Source organism: Parambassis ranga, chromosome 17, assembly GCF_900634625.1.
Source record: "Parambassis ranga chromosome 17, fParRan2.1, whole genome shotgun sequence".
NCBI lineage: Eukaryota > Metazoa > Chordata > Actinopteri > Ambassidae > Parambassis > Parambassis ranga.
The window spans coordinates 6,071,291-6,093,262 of record NC_041037.1 but is presented as its reverse complement, the minus strand read 5'-3'; the positions used below and the strand labels follow the sequence as shown (position 1 = coordinate 6,093,262).

The 21,972-nt window shown below is 44.0% G+C and overlaps 2 protein-coding genes across 2 annotated transcripts in view; one reads left to right on the top strand and one right to left on the bottom strand.

The window, feature by feature from the left end:
• The window catches only part of clcn2a (chloride channel, voltage-sensitive 2a), a 34,157-nt gene extending 20,902 nt beyond the window's left edge, over positions 1-13,255 (top strand). Inside the window, exons 9-25 of the mRNA XM_028428408.1 lie at positions 1,656-1,781; positions 2,313-2,397; positions 4,493-4,594; positions 5,193-5,277; positions 6,503-6,658; positions 6,731-6,800; positions 6,885-6,995; positions 7,296-7,509; positions 7,630-7,763; positions 7,877-8,106; positions 8,472-8,583; positions 8,708-8,754; positions 9,779-9,847; positions 10,294-10,332; positions 10,457-10,561; positions 10,883-10,969; positions 11,082-13,255. Coding sequence (XP_028284209.1) covers positions 1,656-1,781; positions 2,313-2,397; positions 4,493-4,594; positions 5,193-5,277; positions 6,503-6,658; positions 6,731-6,800; positions 6,885-6,995; positions 7,296-7,509; positions 7,630-7,763; positions 7,877-8,106; positions 8,472-8,583; positions 8,708-8,754; positions 9,779-9,847; positions 10,294-10,332; positions 10,457-10,561; positions 10,883-10,969; positions 11,082-11,597 — 2,288 coding nt within the window. The 3' untranslated portion in view covers positions 11,598-13,255. The remainder of the gene's footprint in view (positions 1-1,655; positions 1,782-2,312; positions 2,398-4,492; positions 4,595-5,192; positions 5,278-6,502; positions 6,659-6,730; positions 6,801-6,884; positions 6,996-7,295; positions 7,510-7,629; positions 7,764-7,876; positions 8,107-8,471; positions 8,584-8,707; positions 8,755-9,778; positions 9,848-10,293; positions 10,333-10,456; positions 10,562-10,882; positions 10,970-11,081) is intronic.
• Positions 13,256-15,911: 2,656 nt separating this feature from the next.
• Positions 15,912-20,927, bottom strand: fam131aa (family with sequence similarity 131 member Aa). The gene is made up of 5 exons (XM_028428406.1): positions 20,706-20,927; positions 18,045-18,156; positions 17,778-17,960; positions 16,676-16,816; positions 15,912-16,548 (listed from the first exon to the last, which is right to left on the bottom strand). The coding sequence occupies exons 2-5, from the start codon at positions 18,133-18,135 to the stop codon at positions 16,010-16,012; spliced, it is 954 nt and encodes a 317-aa protein (XP_028284207.1). The 5' UTR covers positions 18,136-18,156; positions 20,706-20,927; the 3' UTR covers positions 15,912-16,009.
• Between the last annotated feature and the right edge of the window lie 1,045 nt (positions 20,928-21,972).

Sequence of the window (21,972 nt, the reverse complement as noted above, 5' to 3'; positions counted from 1 at the left end):
ACATGGCCGCAGCCTCTGACTGAACTGGATCTAATTATGGTACATAATTACAGGAGCTAATTAGATGAAGAGAATATTTACCCCGCTAGCAGCACGGGATGCCAATCTTGGTCAGTATATCTGTCTAACTGTTTGATACCGTGTCTCAGCAGCTATCAGACAGATTGTCGTTACATGCTGCATGAATATTTATATTTGAGTTTTCACTGTCTCGGGTGATCTTTGATGCTGTATGTACAGAAAATGTTTATTTATGCTTCAGTGCTTCAGTGAATTATCAGTCTAGAGGGGCTGCCTTCAAGCTCTTACAAAACAAAAGACGAAGACTGAAGGAATTTTAAAGTGTTTTTGCAGAACATTAACAGTCACAGTGATGTTTTGGATACAATTTGTCATCTAATCACCATTTGTGGGTACGAAATGTTTGAATTCTTCACTTGCATTAAAGGTCGCAGTCATCTTTGAACACATTTGTATTTAAAGGCTTTACTCGTGCTGTTGAACCACAGCTTTAAAGTAGCTTTGAACTCATCGTCCACAGGCACAGTGGGAGAACCAGACATCACCTTCAGCAGCAGGTGGTAGAGACCAAAACAGAGAGAGTTAATATTAGATTTCCGTTGCTTAAGAAAGCCAGAAGTATGACTTCTAATCCATATTAATGCTGATCTGCTTTGTATGCTTTACAGTCTCCACACAAGAGATGTTTTTGCTGCCCCAGAAAGGCCAGAAAAAACAAACGCTTGTTTCAGATTTAAAATGATAATCATGGAATCGAGGGGATGAATCATATCTTTTAACCTCCAGACCTTTCCTGTTCAGTGTCTAGGTGAAAGTGTCCACTTCAACCCCACTCCACACAGACTAATTTGCTCATGTGATGAATCATATCTGGTCTGCTCAGTAGCTGTTCTGCCTTCATCTGTGTCTTACAACAGATGGACTCGCCCACTTATAGAAATGTAAATGTTCAAATTTACATTAACATTTTCATTTCCAGCTCTTGAAGGACTTCTGACCTTTTTCTCTCTACTGCTGTTATTAAGATTTAATTTGATTAGATCTCTTAAGAACTCTAATCTTCATCAAACTTCTATCTGTTCGATCGTTCTGATGTACACACTGTGTAAACCAGCTTTCCTCTGTTTGACATTTGCTGTATAAACTAGAGCTACTTTTTTCTCTCAGTAGAATAACAGTCTTTTTGGAGTTATTGTTTTTAAATATATTTTTGCACATTTATGTTGTGTGCATCGTGTCAGATGAATAGAATTGACGCTTGTGGCAACACAACAAGAAGCAGATCGAGCTTGTTTTTGGACATGATTGACACTTTGTCTCATTCATTTAGAGTCACTTGACTAACTTGTACTGACATCAGTACAGTATGTGTGGCACACTCCCTGATCAGAGATCATGAGTGTCAGCTTCTTTGTAATAAAGAGCGATAGATGCTAATAATGAACATGGAACCCCAAAGCTACTTGATCAATTGATGGACAGGAAGTTCATTAAAAATGTTGATCACCAAATTCATTTTCTGACTCAGTGAATTTTTAACTCAATCAATAAAAGCTGCTTAAACAGATTTTTGAATACAGTTTGGTTGTGTAATGGAACAACTCTGTATGTTTGTGTGTGTTTGTGCACTGCAGGGGTGCTGTTCAGTATTGAGGTTACATCCACGTTTTTTGCGGTGAGGAACTACTGGAGGGGCTTCTTTGCTGCCACCTTCAGTGCCTTCATATTCAGAGTGTTAGCAGTCTGGAACCAGGAGGAAGGTAAGACTAAGATTAAGATTAAGATTCAGAATTACTTTATTAATCCCTGTGGGGGGAATTAAGTTGTAGTAACAGCATTTCAAAGAACAATACATACAATATATACAAGAAAAACTCCTACATTTATATACACTCACCTAGCAGCAGACAAATGAACATAATAACACAGTCAATGTAACTGAGAAGTTTCAAGTGATGCTTTAGTCCAAGTCACAGATGAGTTATATAGTCTGACGGTAGGAATGACTTCCTGTACTGCTCTTTAGAGCAGCGGGGCTGCAGGATTCTGTTGCTGAAGCTGCTCCTCAGTTTGTCCACGATGTTGTGGAGGGGGTGGGAGGAATGGTTCATGAAAGAGAGCAGTGAAGTAAAGCACAGGAGAGAAAAGTTCATGACGTCATGACGCTCGTCTATCTGTGTGTTTTACCTGTACCATGTTGTGTCACAAAAAAATGTTTTCTTTTGAGAACAGTGTGTAAATGTCATGTCGGACAAAGTGCCACAGAGTGACGTCAGTCTTCTTATCCTCAGAGACCATCACTGCTCTCTTTAAGACGCGTTTCCGTCTGGACTTCCCGTTTGACCTTCAGGAGCTGCCGGCGTTCGCCATCCTCGGGTGAGTGTGCGTCTCTGCACTGGTGCCACATTAAACTGAGCCCTGATCCCTGGTGTGGCGCCTGAGCCTTTGAGGAGATTTGAGCCCCTCTCTGAAGTCACATTCCTGTTGGAAGTCTGAGAGTTGATTTGCATTCAATAAACAGGGCATGAAATTAACTTTTTACTCTACTGATTACAAGCAGAGGCTGTATCCACATCAGCGTGTGCCAGATTTCATTTGTTGAATGTTTTAATAGAGAGAAACAAACTGGTTGGACTTTTGTCAGTCCATTAATCAGTGACTGACTAAAACGTGCAGCAGTTTTGTATAGCGCTTTCTGTGCACCTACAAACCGTGATACAGCGCCTCAGCTTCCTTAAGTTATACTGAGATCATAGGTTCCCATCCTGCAAAATATTAATATCTGCTAACTATGGGTGTATTATAATGAACTTAAAAACGGCATTTATTTCAGACACTGTACCAGAATGATCTCTGAAAAATAAAACAAGCGCATTAACCCTTTATAATGTGCTTTGGAGATTCCTCTCCCTCAAGGCTGACCAAACTCTGGGCACGGCCCCTTTGTGAAATAAGGAAACAAACCCCAGGTGGATAACTGGTACACCTGACTGATTCTATCTAAAAAGTTGTACATATATAGGCTGCATTTGTCTATAAGCTGCAGGTGTCCACATTATAACATGAGATATTTACACAGAAATATATTTTTTTTTTTAATTTTTAACTAAATAAATGTTTTTTTCCAAACGGTGCCTGTGACAGGCTCAGTAAAATGACAGTAACATGGCTGGTTAAAAACAATAAAAAGTACTATAGCCTACCAGAAAAGTCATCGTCCTCCTGCGCACTAAAACCACCGAAGTCGTCTTCTTCAGTGTCAAAGTGAACAGCCTCAGAATAACTGTCACTCTTACACCTTTGCCTTTGACTTAAAGCTGCATCATATGCATTTCTCCATGTGTTTTCCATGATGAGGGTGTGTGTATTATGCGCAAACTGACTGTTCAAAACACAATCAAACTACAGCATCTTCCTCGGCGCATTATTCTTTCTACCCGTCTGTCTTGCGCTTCCTGCTAGAGCGCCCCCTGGAGGCCATTAGCCGTAAAAATCTATATATTAGCCGCAGAATTTAAAGGGTGTGAAAAAAAGTAGCGGCTTATAGTCTGGAAATTACGGTACTATTTTCAATCTTAAGAACTCAGTTTAAAACACTTTCACATTTACCATATTCAGAAATGTCCTTTGCTAATGTGGGCCACCAAAAATATAAATACAACGGCCTGAGTGGAGTGGATGCTGGGCGTGAGTTACCTCGGATCTGAGCTGATACAGTCACCTCTTAAGTCAGTCCCAAAGACAACAAGGAGGGGGAAAACGTCCAGACTCAGTCCAGGAATGCTGGAATCCATATCCGTTCAATTAGTGATGAAGAGAAGAAACATCGGGCCAGGGGAACCACCGTGCTCACGGGGCGCTGTCTGGTGAAGCGTGTCTTGGCGATGAGTCGCTAGCAAGTTGCTAACTAGCAGCTAAGCTAAGTACTTCAAAGAAAGTCCAGTAAAAGCACTCAAACTCTCCAATACAGTTTGACGATATGACACGCTGCTAACGCGTGGGTTAGCGTCCAACTCTGTTTAGCTCATGTATTGCAGCTAGTGGCTACAACAAAGCAACATTACTCTAGCCTGCTTCTCTCCTCTCTCGCCTTGACCTCTCGGCCAAAAGTGACACTTAGTCCCGCCCACTTAGCCAATCATACGCCTAGAACCCTGATGTCCACCTGGGCAGACCAATTACCAGAAGGTAAAGAAGACACATACAGTTAGGCTGTAAATCTGTGTCAAACATTAAACAAAGATCACAATTCTTAGGGAAATAGACCATTTTAGGATGAAATCTCTGTAAAAAAAAAACAAAACATTTATTTATGTATTGCTGAACTGTTTACCTGACAAGCATCACTTTTTAACCCTATTGTTGTGAATATGAAATATTAAACCTAGAGCTATAAACCCAGAGTTACATTTGGTTTCACCTTCAGAAAACCAAACAGGACATGTCTGTGTGTGTGTGTGTGTTTATGCAGCATCGCCTGCGGTTTTGGAGGTGCCCTGTTTGTCTATCTGAACCGACTGATCGTAGAGTGCATGAGGAAGCAGAAGACGATTAACAAGTTTCTGCTGAGGAAGTGAGTATCTCACCCTAACTTTACACACCACAGTGACATGTTTGTTGTTTGTTTGATAAGCAGAGCCTCTGAATGGTCTTCATCAAATACTGATACCATCAGAGGATGCTCAGTTTACATTGGAATTATGCAGAAATGGTGAACGCAGGTCTGTTCAACCCAGAACACAGAGATCTAATAACCACATCCTGTTATTTTGCTAAGTTAAGCTAATGACGTTTGCTGCTTATAATCGTGCTTTTAATGGACGAACATTATTGTGATATTGATTTTCTCATCCAGCCTCCCACTACACAGCTTGTGTTCCCCAAAATGTTACAGACACCAAATTTATCACGTTAAATAAACACTGTAATGACTGATCTCCTGCTCAGGTGCCCCTACATTTGTGTTTAAATTTGTCCTTGTCACAATGTTAGTATAGTACTGAAAATTTAGGTGAAGTCCCCCTTATGAATTAGGTCAGTTTCACACACACACACACATCATGAGGAGCTATTAATAGACTCTCCATCTACTCTGCTATGAAGTAAAGTATGCACCTACAGTGTGAGGAGCGCACCCATTAATGACCCCACAGTCCCTCCCTTCCTGTCAGGCGCCTGGTGTATCCTGCACTCGTCACCCTGCTGGTCTCCACACTCACGTTCCCCCCGGGCTTCGGGCAGTTCATGGCTGGGCAGGTGAGAAAATACTTTCACACTCCTTTGACAGAATGAAAGCAGGCTTTGACTGTTGTGAGATGAGTGACGGTCATTTTAAATGAAGTGAGAGCTGGTGGCAGGCCACAGGTCATTATTTGCTCTTCCCTAAAACATAAGCTGTTTAATAGCCGCCCTGCTTCCTCGTAAACTTGATGAATATTTTTTATATAAATGTAATTACTTTCTTCGGCACTTCGACCTTTCTGCCTGCTCTTGTGACACAGGAGTGTAGCATTGCACCATCGGCTATAAAAAGAAATCTAAGAATTCACAAGTGTTGCCGAGCTGCCGCTGGAAAAGTTTAATAAGTGACACAACAAAGTGAAGTGTAGTTGGAGCAGTTTGGAGGCAGAGCTGCAGAACACACCATTATTTTGTGGCAGTAATACAGTGCAGCTGTCACGCTGCTTCATCATCCTGCTTAACGGGGCATTTAGAGTCAGATTCTGCAAACAAGAGGAAGATCTGTCATTGATGTGGCTGAGAAAACAAAAAGTATTCCATGTTATTATGCAGAGTTTGTAACCCACCCGATGATCCTTTGATGATTTTGCTAATATGGCTGCCTTGCCCTTCTGTCCAGTCCTCATCTAACACACACTGCCAGTTAAAAGAAACTCTGAGTTCACCCACAGCTGCTCCGCTTGGCTGAGACGAGTGAAGCGGCTCCTAATTGTGGTTTCTGCTCACATTTGGTGTAAAATCTGTGCTGTTCTGCTCCTAACATTAGCCACAAATACATAGTTGTACCGCACTAAGATTTAAACCCACAGATGTGTTACCCTGATTTAGGAACACTGTGGCTTCTGAGCCAGCACAAGCATCACTGCTCCCAAAGCACATCCTTGGCTACAATCACAGTTACAGTCTCAATCAGCCTCGCTGAGAGTGTGGGGTGAATTATCCTGTTTTTTTTTGTCCAGCTGCAGTGAGGGTGCACACACTGTGGCCACAAGCAGTGATGCTCGAGTAGATGAAGCATGATACTTTATCATAAAGCAGCTCAGTGCAGGTGACATACTTCAGTCAGCCAGTTCATCCCTGTGCTCTTCCCCACTTCCCCTGTCATAGCTTCAATCGATTTACATAAATATGGGGAAAACACTTTTGATACAGAGCTGGTGTGAAGGGTTCACAATCTTTTTTTTTGCAGATTTAAATAGACACAAACATTCAAATTCAGATTTTCCTCTCGTCCTGTCAGCTGACACAACACGAGTCTCTGGTTGCGCTGTTTGACAACCGCACGTGGTGCCGTCAGGGCGTGGCCGAGGAGTTTGACTACATCAGCCACCACCATGCCTGGAAACACCCGCAGGTCAACGTCTTCATTACACTTATCCTCTTCATCATCATGAAGGTAGGCCTTGCTGTCCTTTTGTTGATTTTTGTACATTTTTCTATGAGTCTGAGTTTTTCTCCCGTGTTTCAGTTCTGGATGTCCGCCGTGGCCACCACCATGCCTGTTCCATGTGGAGCCTTCATGCCGGTTTTTCTTATTGGTAATTCAGCGCTGCTGCTTTCTGATGATTTCTCCAGCATTAGTCAATGTATGACTTGTTGCCGTGTCTGTGTGTGACCCACAGGTGCAGCATTTGGAAGACTTGTTGGAGAAATCATGGCTGCCATGTTCCCTGACGGTATACATGCTGATGGCAGTGTGTATCCCATAGTACCCGGCGGTTATGCTGTAGTAGGTGTGTTGCTCTAAATCAGTTTTTAAGCAGTTACGTTCAGGATGCTTAATTTGACTTAAAGAAAAGGTTTTCTGTCGTGTTGCTGCTGAAGTGTTGCAGCCATGTCATCACTTCATATAAAGCGACCAATGAAAATCATTTGACTCAAAATTTAAATATATAAATATCAGGAATCATCAGGGAACAACAGAAATCCTGTTTGGGTTTGTCTCAGTGTACATTAAGTATTATTGGTATTAAGTATTATAGTCTTTTCTTTGTCAGCATGTATATGACTGTTAATTCTTTCGTTCCCATCAGGTGCTGCGGCTCTGTCTGGCGCAGTCACCCACACTGTGTCCACAGCGGTCATAGTGTTTGAGCTGACCGGTCAGATCTCCCACATCTTACCTGTGATGATTGCCGTGATTCTGGCCAACGCTGTGGCCCAGGCACTCCAGCCGTCCCTCTATGACTCCATCATTCGCATCAAGAAACTTCCCTACCTGCCTGAGCTGGGGATGGGACATCATGAGTGCGTCTGCCATATTTCTTTGTCTCCTCTTCCTCGCCCTTCATTTCTATCCCTCTTGTTTTTATATTTCTCTGCTCTCTCTTCTTATTAACCTCTATCGTCCCCTCTTCGTTGATTCAGGAAATATAATATCCGTGTGGAGGACATCATGGTCAGGGATGTGCGCTTCATCACTCTGAACTCTTCCTACCGGGAGCTGCAGGAGATGCTGCTGACTGGTCAGCTCAAAACGCTGGCGCTGGTTGAATCTAGAGGTAAGTGTGACTTGAGCTTTGCCTCTTCATTCATTAGGAGAAACCTTACTTCATCACACATTTACACTATAGTTTATGGAGGCACTTTCTCACTTCCTTTCTTCTCCCCTTAGACTCAATGATTCTGTTGGGCTCCATAGAGCGACTGCAGCTCCAGTCCCTGCTCTCTCTTCAGCTGGGCCGCCAACGGAGGCTGGAGTACCTCCGCCAGTTGGCCCAGGACAACGGCACCCATGACCACTTGCCCAGTTTGACCACTGACAGCACCCCCAGCTCTCCCTGCGCCCACACCCACCTCAACGCATCCACCAACACCAGCGCACGCCAAGGGGTTCGCTTCCTGGTGAGCACGCAAGAGGTGTGAGGCGTCCGGGGGCGCCAGGGCTGGGTTGGGGTGAAGTCTGGCTGGGGTTGGGATGTAGTAGTAGACTAGAAGTGGATCAGACACAGCATGTGTGGAGCATGTAGCGGTAGGTAAAGGCACAGATGAAGTGTTTGGACAGCTTTTTGTGGTAAGTGCGTGCAAACTGTTTAAATGTCATTGATTTGCATTTCTACATTAACACGTGTCTTCTGTGTCTCTGTCGTCTGTGCCCTTACCTGTGCTGTCCTGTTTGTTTACGTGCATGTGCTCGTCCTCTGTCTGTGTATTTATGTGTGTGTCTGCATGGTCGTGTGTCTTCCTGTGTTAATATATTCTCCATGTAGATTTCCACAGAGGAGTCTTCCTCCTTCAGCCCAGTGGTTTCCAACGTTCAGCTTCCTCTGAAATCCGCCTTGAAAACTGTGTCTGCTATCAGTGACACAGAGACGCCAAACAGTATGTATTTCACAACACCACGAGAACAGACACACACACACACACACAAAGGTTTGGGGTGATTATAAAGGTCAGAATCTTAATCCAAATGTAATAAAAACCTGTTTTGTCAACTCTTTCCAAGGCTCTCAGACTCTCTCCTGTGCCGACCAGGACAAAGAGCTGATGGAGGTGAGAGGAAGATTTTTTGTGAGTGTGGAAGAGTGTGTGTGTGTGTGTGCTCTCTCTGATTCCACGCATATACCGTCCACCTCGTCGTCCTCCTGCTGCTGACGGGCAGGAACCACCCACAGGCAGCAGGGCTTTCCTGTGTGATCTCATGCTGTGGACGTAGCTCTTTGTTTTAAAACTGCCGTGAGTCACTGCACTGCACAGTCACTGCCAGTCAGCTGCTGAACATCCTACATTTTAGCAGTTTATTGCTTTAACCATGTGGTAGCAGGAGTTCTATCTGTCTTCTTAAGCACCATTGATCTACCTGTGGGTCATTCTTTTTTAAGCTTCTGCTGTTGAAGTTAAACTGTAAATGCAGCGATGTTAGTCCTGTCATTGGTAATCACTGTTAAAGGGCTCTTGAATTGATTATTTTTTTCTTTAACTGTCATAAATCTGCTGCCTTAATAGCTTTGCTGGCATCAGTGTCCATTTGTTCCCGAATTAATCAGATTCTAGCAGTTTTTCTGACATTTTGACTCTGAAAATGTGGAACTAATAACATTATTGATGGAGCTGTTCCAGCAGTTATTGCAGCACGGAGCAGCAGTTAGTGATGTTATTAGTTACACCTGTGAATCACAGGTCAAAGTGTCTGCTGGAAAAAGGAACAGAAATGTGTATTTAATATCACATTTTTCACCCTGAAGTAGCAGCTGTTGGTAAAAAAAAACTAAAGAGGACGTTCAGTTCTTAATAAAACACTAAAATGTAAGATGTTTGAGTGTCTTCTCTCTGGCAGTGAATCTAGCATCCAGTGTTGTAATAACATCGAGCTTCTTGTGCAGACTCTGTTCTCTCATCAGTGGTGTGGTAATTATACCCTTTCAGCAACATTGTGCTCCCATCACAGAGACTTCTCCCAGCAGAAGTCAGACTGGGATCCAATGTGGCGCCATGTTAAAGGGCAAAAATCTGTGCAGTTTCATTGATGCTGTGTTAATGTTGTGCTGTGTTGATGCCTTCTCTCCCCGGCTGGAAGAGCCCGGCTGGGCCGGCTCCTCCTGAAAAAAGAAAGCCCAAGCCCAAACGAGTGAGGATCTCCATGGCGGTAAGATTGTCTGCCGCCTAGAGACTGTTGCTTAGTAACTGTTGCCTTGCGACACACACGTAGTGAGTGCTGGACCAAAATATTTGTGGTGCACAAATCAGAGCAATAGCAGAGTGGCTTTGCAGAGAGAGCGAGAGGAAGTGTGTGAGAGAGGTTAAAGTGACTCCAACACATCAGTGTTTCATCAACTCTTAGACTTCTGTCCTGTGTTTGCTATGTTTTACTCTGTGGTGTCAGTAGAATATCTGGGCTGTAGCTGCACTGTGTGAATAATAAACTTTTCCTTTGGCATTTTGGAGGATATTTTATTGGTTTTATAGTCCCTTTTAGTGATTACCCTCTGTCTAATGTGTAAACTATATTCACTATATGATGTGTACAGTCTGGTTTTGTTTGCTGTATTAATCAGAAGAATAATTTACTGACCGTATTTTTTGTCTTTGCAGGACTCCACTGAAGTGGAAGACTGCATGTCCCCCTCAGATGTGAGAATCACACTAACAGAAGATCTTAAAAATGATTTTTAGAACTCAAATTTTGAGTTTTTGAGTCCTCTCCTCCTCCACCTCCTTCTCCTCCTCCTCCTCTTTCTCCTCTTCCTCGCTGCAGATAGCAGAGTGGGAGGAGCAGCAGCTCGACGAGCCGGTGGATTTCAAAAACTGCAAGATCGATCCCGCCCCCTTCCAGCTGGTGGAACAAACGTCTCTGCACAAGGTAGAAAATCGAGAAGCTGTCATCACACTAAAACGACACTGACTTTCTCCTCAGTATAATATATAACAGGAAAAATTTTCCACCACACGTCAACACATGTGGCTCCACTATCCTCAATCCACATGTCATAACAAGCAGCTAGCTGTGATTGGTCAGTCTGAAAATATGATTCGCCTCCTCTCTGACACGTTGACCATCTTAGAATGCAAAAAAAAATATGATTCCAGCATCAGTTCATATAACCCAGATCCAAAATGCAAATGAACCCCCTCTGAGTTGGTATCCAGGCCGTGACCTACCTCTCCTCCTCCTTTTCCCCAGACTCACACCATCTTCTCTCTGCTGGGTCTGGATCACGCCTATGTGACCAGCATGGGGCGACTGGTTGGAGTCGTCTCTCTCAAAGAGGTGTGGATGTGTGTGTGTTTTCTATTAATCTTTAAAGTCTGATCATTTATTCATATGATCATTATTTTTTTTACTGACACCAGCTCTGCCTTCTTGCTTTTTGTTTCTGCAGCTACGTAAGGCCATCGAAGGCTCAGTGACTGTGACCGGAGTGAAAGTGCGGCCTCCGCTGGCCAGTTTCCGTGACAGTGGGAACAGCACAAACGTATCCGAGGTAACAGAACTACACAAGTTGTGCATCCGCCACAGGGGGCTCTCATTGCCACGGGAACCCAACCCTCCGGACGTGAAGGACCAGCCGGACCTCGCGTACAAAGAGATCCCCGTCACCTTCTCAGAACAAACCAATCTGCAGTTTGAAACCAGCCCCGACGACAGCACCAACCAGTCGTCGGAGCTGGTGCTCCAGGAAAGCCCCTCCTTCACTGAGGACCAATCAGAATTTACTTTTGACTGCAGCCCCTCCCACACTGAGGAATCGGACCTGGCCTGTGACTATGACCCCCCAACGCAAACTCCTGAACCCGACGAAGCGGAGCAAGAACAGGGGAGTCCGTCTTTAAACAAGGACCAATCAGAACCAGAGGGAGAGAGCAGTCCCGCCCACACTGAGGATCAATCAGAATGATCAGGTCCATACTGTCGCCTCATGAATGTTTATAGAGGTCACACTCACCTCCAAGTCCAGCCTAGATACCTGTCTTTGTACTGGTGTTGTGGTGTGTGAGAGAGTGAGCATGAGAGAATGGCTGAATAAACGATAAAGCTGGTTTTATTTAATATTTTTATTTTCACCAAATCCCTTATCAAATTTATCAAAGTCTGTCATCAGACTTTTGGGATTAACACATTGTATAAACGAAAATCAGAAAAAGCTGAGTTTGTCTGCTGGAGGCTGAAGACTACTTTAAAGCTGCAGTGCAGAAGTCTTGTCTCCCCCTTCTGGCAGGTAGTGTAATGACACAAACATCTGTGCACACAAACAGTATGTAGTGTTTCTCTGGGACATGTTTGATTCACATCTCTGGGTTGGTGCTTGGATTTTTTCTCCTATCTGTGAGACATAACAGGTGCTTATTTTCTGCAAAAGACAACACTGACTGTAAAAGTCTCTAATAACTACATATTGCCCCGCAAATAGTTTACAAATACCAACCTGTCCATGGAGGAGTATGTCACCGCTCTAATATTTTTCTGTCCTTTAGACTAATCCTTCCTTTCTGTATGAAGCTTTTTTTTGGTTTATTTAAATTCCTCGATCAGCTTCAACAAAACACTCACTGCTGGAATGTATCAGCATCAGTGCACCGGCACAGGAATGTCTCATACATATTCCACACTAAACCTTCTTTCTACAAAGTCCATAGTTATTTAATAAGCCTGTGGAAGATGGTTCATCAGAATTATATATAAAAATACAAAAAACAAAGTTGAAATAAGCAACAGACTCCTGATGATGAGCTCATCATTCCGTCGTTTCCAGCTGGTTTTCCGGCCCATTATACACCCTAAAAATGTAGATTCTGATATAATTAAATCTTGAGATCAGCTGCTTCGTCTTTATTTCTAGAACGTTGTACTAATAATTGTACAAACAGCTGCACAGTAGTTTTTTTTTTTAGCAGACTTTACTCAAATGGCTTATTAATTTGGGACAATATTCAGCTGTGGATAAATACACATTTTACTGTGGTGAGTATTCACAGTACCAGAGCTATATATTGCTCATAATGATCATTATAAATAAACATCTCAGTGTTGCAGTGGTAAAAGTTTGCAGCTGTGTCTTGGGATCCTCAGGTTGTGTGGAGGATGATGTCAAGCAGGGCAGCACTGACTTATTATGTTTGTGTATAATAATAATAATAATAATGGAGGTCAGTGACACAAATTTCTCAGTTTGGTCTATTTAATGGGATTTGTTGAAAATAAGAACACAACGCAAATCACCAGCTTTATCTGTGTGTGTGTGTGTGTGCGCGCGCCCATGTGTGTGTGTGTGTGTGTGTGTGTGTGAATTTTTGCCATGCTGAGTCTTCATGCTACAATATCCTGCAGTAAACATGACGGCAAACATCACAGGGATCAAAGTGAGTGCGAATAATAAAGAAAGCACAGAATTTATCATTATTTTAATGAGCACATGATGGTACAAATCCAAACGACTACCTATATTTACTAGCACTGGACAAGGGATCAGGATCACAGGCTTATAATAAACAGTGAAATGTAGTAGTGGTGGTTTATGTGTCGGTTGATATGCAATAAATCTACATGAATAATGCAGTAAAGGTGGGGCACGTTATTCACAGCTCTCTGCAGAGCTACATGTCATATCATTATCTTTATTTCACTACCATGTAATGGCCCCATAGTCCACATGCATCTGGGATCTACTCACAGTACAGACAAAGGCAGCTTTCAAAGTTCCACTATTTGTAGTACAGGGCTCTAAACAACATGACAGTGAAGCACATTTGTAATTAGCATGAATAATTTGAATGAATAATTTACTGCACATGTAGCCTTCTTGGGCTTTACAGGGGCTGATTTGAAAAGGGCAAAGAACTGCCTCTGCCGTGTGTGTTTAGAGGAACATACTGGCTGTTGTACAGAGCACACATACACACACATGTACTGTACTATTATGCGGCCTGTAGATATTTGCACCCTGACATGGTACATTTAATCCAGTCTGACCTCTGATGTAGAGATGTAACTACTGTACGAAGCCCCGTGACTCTAAAAGCTGTTGAAGAGCAAAGTGTGTGTGTGTGCATGTGTGCATGTGTGTGAGCGAGTCCTCGATTCAAATGTAAGTATTTTAGCTTCATGCAATGATTTTGAGCCATATTTCAATCTTACGTGAGATCACCCGCAGCTCATCTTTCTGTCTGTGTGAACATCTGTGCAGCGACTTTATAATGTCCTTCTGTTCTGCATATAGAATGTGAAGTAGTGCTCGCCATATAAGATAAGAGTTCAATGTAGAAGAGTGTACAAGCTAATTTGCAGCGTATCTAGTTAAGCAATAAGTCTGTAGTATCTCCCTTTATATGGCACTGGCCTGTATATGCTTTGTACATATGAAAATACACGGATGGAGAGCTACGTATACTGCTACTGTACATAGGAGAATTATGCATTTGAAATCAACAGCCATTGTTATTTTTCAGAGGACATGAAGTTGTTTTTGTACATGAGTGAATGATTAAATTTAAACAAAAAAAACACCTTTATAACAGGAGAAATTGTGTTTCTTTTGTGTTTACTATTACACAGAGAATTTGGGACACTGTATGAGAGTCAGGGTCACTCTGGGGTCTGATTAGGGTGGTGAACCTGTGTGGGCGGATGTCGACCACGACAAGGCAGCTAAATTTTGGACTAATATTTCTTTCTTCCCCCTAAAAGGTTTGTTTTGTTTTACTGTCTTTGTGCTATAATCAATAGACAGACAGCCACACATTCATAATAGCAAAGATGAAGCTAACAGCTAGCAGCTAAGATGCATGCTGAGGGCCACACCCTTAGATATCAGGCTGTATACCAAAAAACACACCTACACTGACAGTCAAATTAAGGTAAACCTGAATGTATCTGTAACACCATGGTGCATTGCAGCTGCCTCACCTGCAGAAGTCTCTTCTTGCTGTGTATGTAGGTGGCTCATGTAAAATCGCTCTCCTCACTTGCCCGAGGACAAAGTCTTGTGGTTCAGGTCTCCACCCACCTGGTGATGTCTCTGGTCGACTTCTTGCAGGTCAGCCCTCTCCGATGGCACTCTCCAGTGATTGCCCCTAGGAAGCCTCACTTCCACCAGGAGGTTCCAAGCTCCCCATCCTCTCAAGGATGAGGGATATTTTCTGCGCTTGCACTCATGCACCACCTTCTCCATCCTCTCCTCCCAGGGTAATCTCAGTTCTATCAGGAGAGATTCAACATGACTGAATGTGAGCAAATTTATTACAATATATGACAGAACTGAAGTGTGCTTTGGCATTTAGATCCCGACGTGCTGTCATCAGCAATGCGGGAGCAGGGGAGGGGAGGCCGACGAAAAATAGATCCCGCCCAGGGGAGTCTAGACCTGTTGGTGGTGAAGAGGACTGGAGAACAGAGAGATGAGGGGTTAGACTGGCGGCCCCTTGGGTCCCCTTTATAGGTGTTGTCTTGATAATTGGCTCTCATTTCCACCTGTTGTCTGTTCCATTTGTACAACAGCAGCTGGAATTGATTCACAATCAGTGTTGCTTCCTAACTGGACAGGCTGATTTTACAAAAGTGTGATTGACTTGGAATTACATTGTGTTGTTTAAGAAGTGCATATATCTCAATGTCACCCTGTGCAGCAGTCCACTACTAAAAAGAAGAAAAAAGACATAAATAATAGATAATAATATTTGTTTACCATACAAGAACCTATTCTAAAGCCTAGATGAGAGTCAAAGTCACAGTCATGGCAGATCTGCAGTATTTCCAGATAATCATGAAACTGATGGCTGCAACATGTTTCAAATAACTTTGGACAGGAGAAAAAAGACCTGGTGAGGCATCTGGCCTCTAACTGAGTGAGTAATATGGACTTATGTTATAATACAGAGTTTAAAACATAGTATTTACTGTGCTGCATCCTGACTCTTTGTCCTCTGTGGAGAAAAAAAACAACAAAAGTTTCTTTCAAAAAAATTATATTTATATGTGCAGGACATTCAGTCATTCAATATCAAACATCGCCCGACCCACATGACACAGCATGACCCAGAAACAAAAACCAACACTACAAAATATCCATAGAAAAAGAATGCAACACATGACTCCTCACAAAAAAATGTACAAAACAACAGCTTTACATTCTGATTCTCCAACATGTACACTGTTCACAGCAGCAAGAACTGATGGTCAGAGTGTGAAAGGCCTGAAGGATGGGAGACAGAAGGCAGCGAGTGGAGGAGAGATGAGGAGGAGAGAGGTTTACAGTGTGAGCAGAACAGATATCGTCATATCCAGAATCACAGAGACATAAAGATGGATGACACATCACATCAAATACTCCTTCTCCTCCTTCTTCTCCTCAGGTTCCTCTCTCTCGTCTTCTTCATCGAATGATGCCACTCCAGAAGACGCCCGGTCAGAGAAGAAGCTCCTGGGGCTGCAGTGCCACACGCGCACCTCCTGAAAGACGCTGCCTTCCTCCTCTTCATCCTCCTCATCCTCCTCTCCTGGAGACTCAGAGTGAGAGGTGGAGTAGCAGGAGTCAAACCTGCTGCTCCTCCCCCGAGGCCTCCACTCAGGCTTGTTGTGGATGCAAACATCGCTGTGTTGCTCCTGCAAAGGAGCTGGTTGCTCCTGAAGACCATCCAGCCTCTCCTCCTCCTCCTCCTCCTCTTCCTCCAGGAATGGGCTCATGCTGTCACTGGGTAAAGTAGGTGAGGTTGTCTGCGATGAATGTGGGTCATTTTGAGTTAGAAGCCTGCCACAGACCAGGGTGCTGCTGCTGCTGGAGCCCAGTGAACTGTCGGAGGGCAGCACCTCATGCTGGCATGGCTTTCCAGTGGTAGGGTTGGGCGCGGCGGCGTCTGAGGGAGGAGTAAAGAGTCAGAACACCTGGTGGAGGGATGGATTATTGGAGGGGAATGTGAAGATGCAATTTATCAGTGATGAAGAGAGATGAGATGAAATGAAGAAGGTGGTGATGTTTGATACCTGAGCTCGAGCTAGGTGTGATGTGATTCTGTCTGTTGGCGCTTGAGTCTTCATCATTGGAGTCTTCCTCCTCTTCATCATCATCCATAGATGCCCAGGCACGAAGCTTAGCCTCAGCGATGGCAAACTGCTCAGCCACTCCTGTGACAGGAACGCAGGAACCATCAAATCAAAGCGGTTAATTACAAATATCCAGCGGCAGAAACACAGTGTGGTAGTCACTGTTATGTGTGTGTGCAATCATTGTTTTTTCATTAGCTTACATTATAATATCTTTATCATATCACTCAACTCTTTGACCACATGAGTACACTATACACTCACAATGTAATGAGTATCAATCTGAGACACAGTAAGGGAGCAGGCCCTCTTCCATACAGCCACTTAGAAAGGGAGGATATTCAGTTGGTTGTAATACGCAGCCTGGCCACTAGATGTCACTGAAACCACCAAAAGACGTTCTTTAAGAATGATCTAGCTGTTTTTTCTGCAACAAATCCATATATATAATTTTACCATAATTACCATATTTATAGCGATATTTCAAAACAGTTATTAAAAATAAACATCTTAAGCCTCTATTTATGTTAGTTTGTTCTACATTGCCAGAGGATTTTGCCACTTTGCTAATTTTCCCCCTCTGTTTCATCTTAAAATAAATTTAGCCCAAACTGTTTTGGGTCACATGCTTCGTACAGACGCCCACTGCGTACTCTACTTTCTTATCCCTCATTCTCTCTCTCTCTCTCTCTCTCTCTCTTGATCAAACGCCGATGTCACTGGCGCCAGAGAGGATGAGTCACAGCAAAACAACAAGAGCTGCTGTACCATTGGTGGGCAGTGAAGTGTTTTGGGAGAGTGTCTAATAGGCCACCATCTGCTGCCAAGAAGAGCCGTCACCCAAGAGACACACACACACACACACACACAGTGGGCGGAGCAAACCGCTGACATGCTGGAGTTTTATGGGGATTAGGTTCATGACAGAAGGTGGGAGCCGGCCAGGAGATGATGCAGGAGTTAAAACCAGCTAAGCAAGAGGGTGCACATGCACACAAATACAATTTGGTTGAGAGTTAATATACATCAGATAAGTGAATACCTGCAGCAAAGCGGGCCTCCTTCTCCCCTTCAGTCAAGTGGCAATAAGAACTAAACTGGGAGTGGGCGGCTGGTGGAGGACCTGCAGGTTTAGGCCAACCTTTCCATTCTATGAGGTGGGCGACGCGGCCCTGAGCCAGCGAGGTGGGCTTTGTCACATGGTCCCTCACTGCCTGAGAGATACCTGGACACAGATGGGTAGAGGTCAGGCTGTAAAACATCAAAAAAGGTATAACAGAAACACAAGAAATAATGCAAATGTCGTCACCATTCAGGGAGGATCTGGCGAGTGCTGCAAACTCATGAATGCCGACACCTTTCCGCGAGTCTGCTGGAGATTTTCCGGACTTTGGAATCATTTCACTCTCCTCAAATTTCACCTGTAAAACAGATGTTAGCAAGTGTCAGTCATCCAGCTTCTGTGACATTGTTGCCAGAAATATTTACATTGCTAGCATTTAAAAAGTTCAAAGAAAGACCTTTAAACATCAGCATCACAAGTCAGGATACAGGCACAGATGTGCCCTCCGTGTCACAGTCAAAACCTTCAACCATTCCTACCTCCTCGTCACTTTGTCTCTCCCTTCTCTCTCTACTCCTGGACCTCAGCCTCATTGTGGACATGCAGAGACAGCGACCAAACACAACTGAAACATCACAGCCTGGGTTTACTGGTCTAAAGCGTTGGGCAGACAAGCAGACAGCTATGCCCTAAATTTACAGCACAGATGCTAAAGCCACGGTAAGCCGGTGAAACCGGTTAGAATGACTCGGGTGGAGGGAGGTGAGGGCAGCACTCTCCATGCGAGCGGCCAGACATATGGCATGTGACCAGCTCTGGTAAGCAGCTCCAGCCTGGCCTGCCCTACGCAGAGCTGCTGATTGAAACTGATAGTGCTACCTACATATCTCCACAACAAACACACATGGCTGAACAGATCTCACGGGTCAGGTAAAGCTACAGAGAGAGAGAGATTTGGAAAATGATTCGTTTTTATGGACTTTTAAAGAACAAGAATGTGATTAACTGCGTGCACGTGCATGACTTGACAGATATTCTTAAGCAGATTGGCTCCCAAAGCAGCTAAGAAAGAAGTTAAAGGCTTAAAGACATGACTGGGTGTCAGAGGCAAACAGGCAGGTAGGGACTCTAAGAAGAAACAACATGAAGGTGCACACAGCTCCTCCGGCCCTGGTGACATTCAGGGCTCCTCAGAGGAGATTCAGCTGTGAGACTCGTCAGCTGTGCTGATAAACACAACAGCATATTCGCATGTGGAGCTGTGCACGGCGCCCTCCTGAGATTCAGACACACAGATTTCACCAACACAGACAGATTATGTAGATACAACATGTTACATACAGCACACAACAACTGCAGCCAGGCTGAGTATGTGGATTATATTAGGTCATATTTCCATCTATCACAGTGGCTACCTTCATAAGTCTGACAGGAGAGGATGTAGCATTGTGTATAACAAACCAAAGAAACAGACAGCAGTTCTGCTCATTATTAGTTCTTTCTTGCGGACACATTTGCCGTAGTCCTCCTGCACCTCTTTTTGGCCCTCATACTGTGGCTACACCTTTGTTTCTGCTAGTTCTCTGATAGATAAGCTGCTAATGAGCGATTTTGTCATTCTTCTTAATTGCTTTTAAACAATCGATCACGCACGATAGAAGAAAAAGTGCGACCCACTTAAAGATCCAGGACCAGAGGCTGGGAACCATTCATCCATCCATCCTCTGACCCTGCTTTGTCCTGCAGTGCAGGGTCACGGGGGGGACCGCCTGGAGCCTATCCCAGCTATCTATAGGTGAGAGGCGGGTACACACTGGACAGGTCAGCAGTCCATCGCAGGGCAACATACAAACAAACAACCATTCACACTCACACCTTTGGGCAATTTAGAGTCACCAATTAACCAAACAAGCACGTCTTTAGAATGTGGGAGGAAGCCAGAGCACCCGGAGAAAACCCGCGCAGGCACAGGGAGAACGTGCAGACTCCACACAGAGAGGCCCCACAGTCAGAATCAAACCAGGAACCTTCTTGCTGTGACAGAGCGAACCACTGCACCACCCAGGCTGGGAACCACGGGTGGATAATACATGTGGGTCATGTGCTTCGGTTTGCTCTTGTGGTTTCTGGGCAAAAGTTATCATTTGAATAATGATACATATTTTTTTTTGTTTAGGATAGTAGCCATAAATAAATAAATAAATACATGTTTACATAAATCTCAATGTAAACTGAAGATTTCTAACCTAAACTTGCAAACTAAATAATCAATGAACTACTCTTTGTTATTATTTTTTCCCCCCACTGCTGCAGCTGCACGTGATTTGTCCTCTGAGGAGACGTTAATTGTGTGATGCTGGAAAAAAAAGCCTCGCACTGATTACCAAACTGCTGCTAATCAGCATCCATCCACCAACAGCAGCAGACACGTGTTATTGTAACGCCTTTCCAGGACGAGGTGTTTGGATTATTTGGTCCACTCCCTGCAGACTTGTTGACATGAACACATCCTGACAGCAGTGATGTCTCGTCTGACACTGGCTGTGACTTATAGGACCAACAAGTGGGCTGCTGCAGCTCTGTGTGTGGACGGAGGAAGCTGCGGTGTTGTTGTTTTTTTTCTGGGATTGGTGCATTCAAGCAGCGAAAGAGACACACTGACGGATGAATAACACATGAACATCCACCCCCGACTGATGTGTGTGTGTGTGTGTAGCTTGTAATTATGTGGAAAATAACGCAGGATGCAGCAGCGGCTCCCCTCTGAGGTCTCCATCTGCATACCAATAGCTCCATACCTGCAACGGATAAACACCGACAGCTCTGCCCGTGTGTGCGCGCACCTCCACGGCTCTAAGGAGGCTCCTGAGGCTGTCAATGATCTCCCCTAACTCTGTCGGTACCTACCTGTAAGTCGGACCGCGGCGGCGGCTCATGATAATGCGCTTAATTGTCTCCAATCCGATCAACAGATGATATGGCGCGGGTTGTCCTCGCGCTGCGGTGAAGCATTAACGCCACCCAGACATCTTTCTAGAACTCCAGCTTTAGCTGCATCCCCGGCACAGACGCACCATTTGTTGCTCGCTATGTGGGTTACATAGGCTGTCCAAATGTCGCCCGATGGCACGCGTCATCAACGCAAGGCGGTGTCATCCCATCTACCCCCATCCACCCCCTCCTCATGCAGCCAAGAAGATACAGCAACCTGCAGCCTGAGTCCTGGAGGACAGGCTGCTGCTGCTGCTGCTGCTGATGATGATGATGATTACTTGTTATTCAGGAGATCTGCAGTCACAACAGGAAGAAATAAAATATATAAAGATACAGAAAATCATGAGTGACATTATGCAAAATAGGGAAAATACAAAAAGCCCCACATCCACTGAGCATCTGTATCATTAATTGCTGCTCGTTAATAGGCTACTATTAAATAAAGCTCTTTGCATCTGTAGGGGCCTTAAGTAAACAACTTTATGTCTACTTGTCAACAAATAAACTATTCATTATTGTTTTAACAGTTACATTTGCTTATTTTGAATCCTGATTTTGTTAGCTTAGCATCAGAGCACCCAACTGCATATGAATACTAACATCCTGCAGTTCCTCTAATGGCCACATGAGACTGGATCAGAAAGTACAATCCCTCAGATCTCTGATAAAAATGAGCTTTGCCACACATGTAGATTGACACTGATATACAACAAGATGAAGAGGGCTTCAAAACTGCTCTTTAGATAACCTGTGAGTGACTTTACAAGAGATTCACTTCACTGATTCACTGCCAATCAACGTCTGGCTCTATGCTTTCTATTGTTGCTGGAGGCAGCCATTATGGGTCCTCTTACACACAGAGAGGGGATTCAGGTGATTGCAGTCTGACATCACCACTAGGTGTCACTAAATGTGACACACTGACTCTTAAGAATCTTTGTTTTGTTCAGGAAAGCAGGGCAGCTGGACTTACTAATAACGTTCAGACCCAGATTAGAACTAGCTGGAGAAGCAGGGGGGTGAATTTACAGCAGTTACCAATACTCACCTGATACCAGCACTCTGTTCTCTTCACAAGTTCACTGTGCTTTAATGGCCAACAGCTGAATGAGAAAAACATTTCAGACCAAACTCTGCTCAGCAACTTAATATGTCCTTTATTTGCAATGTTCCGTTACCT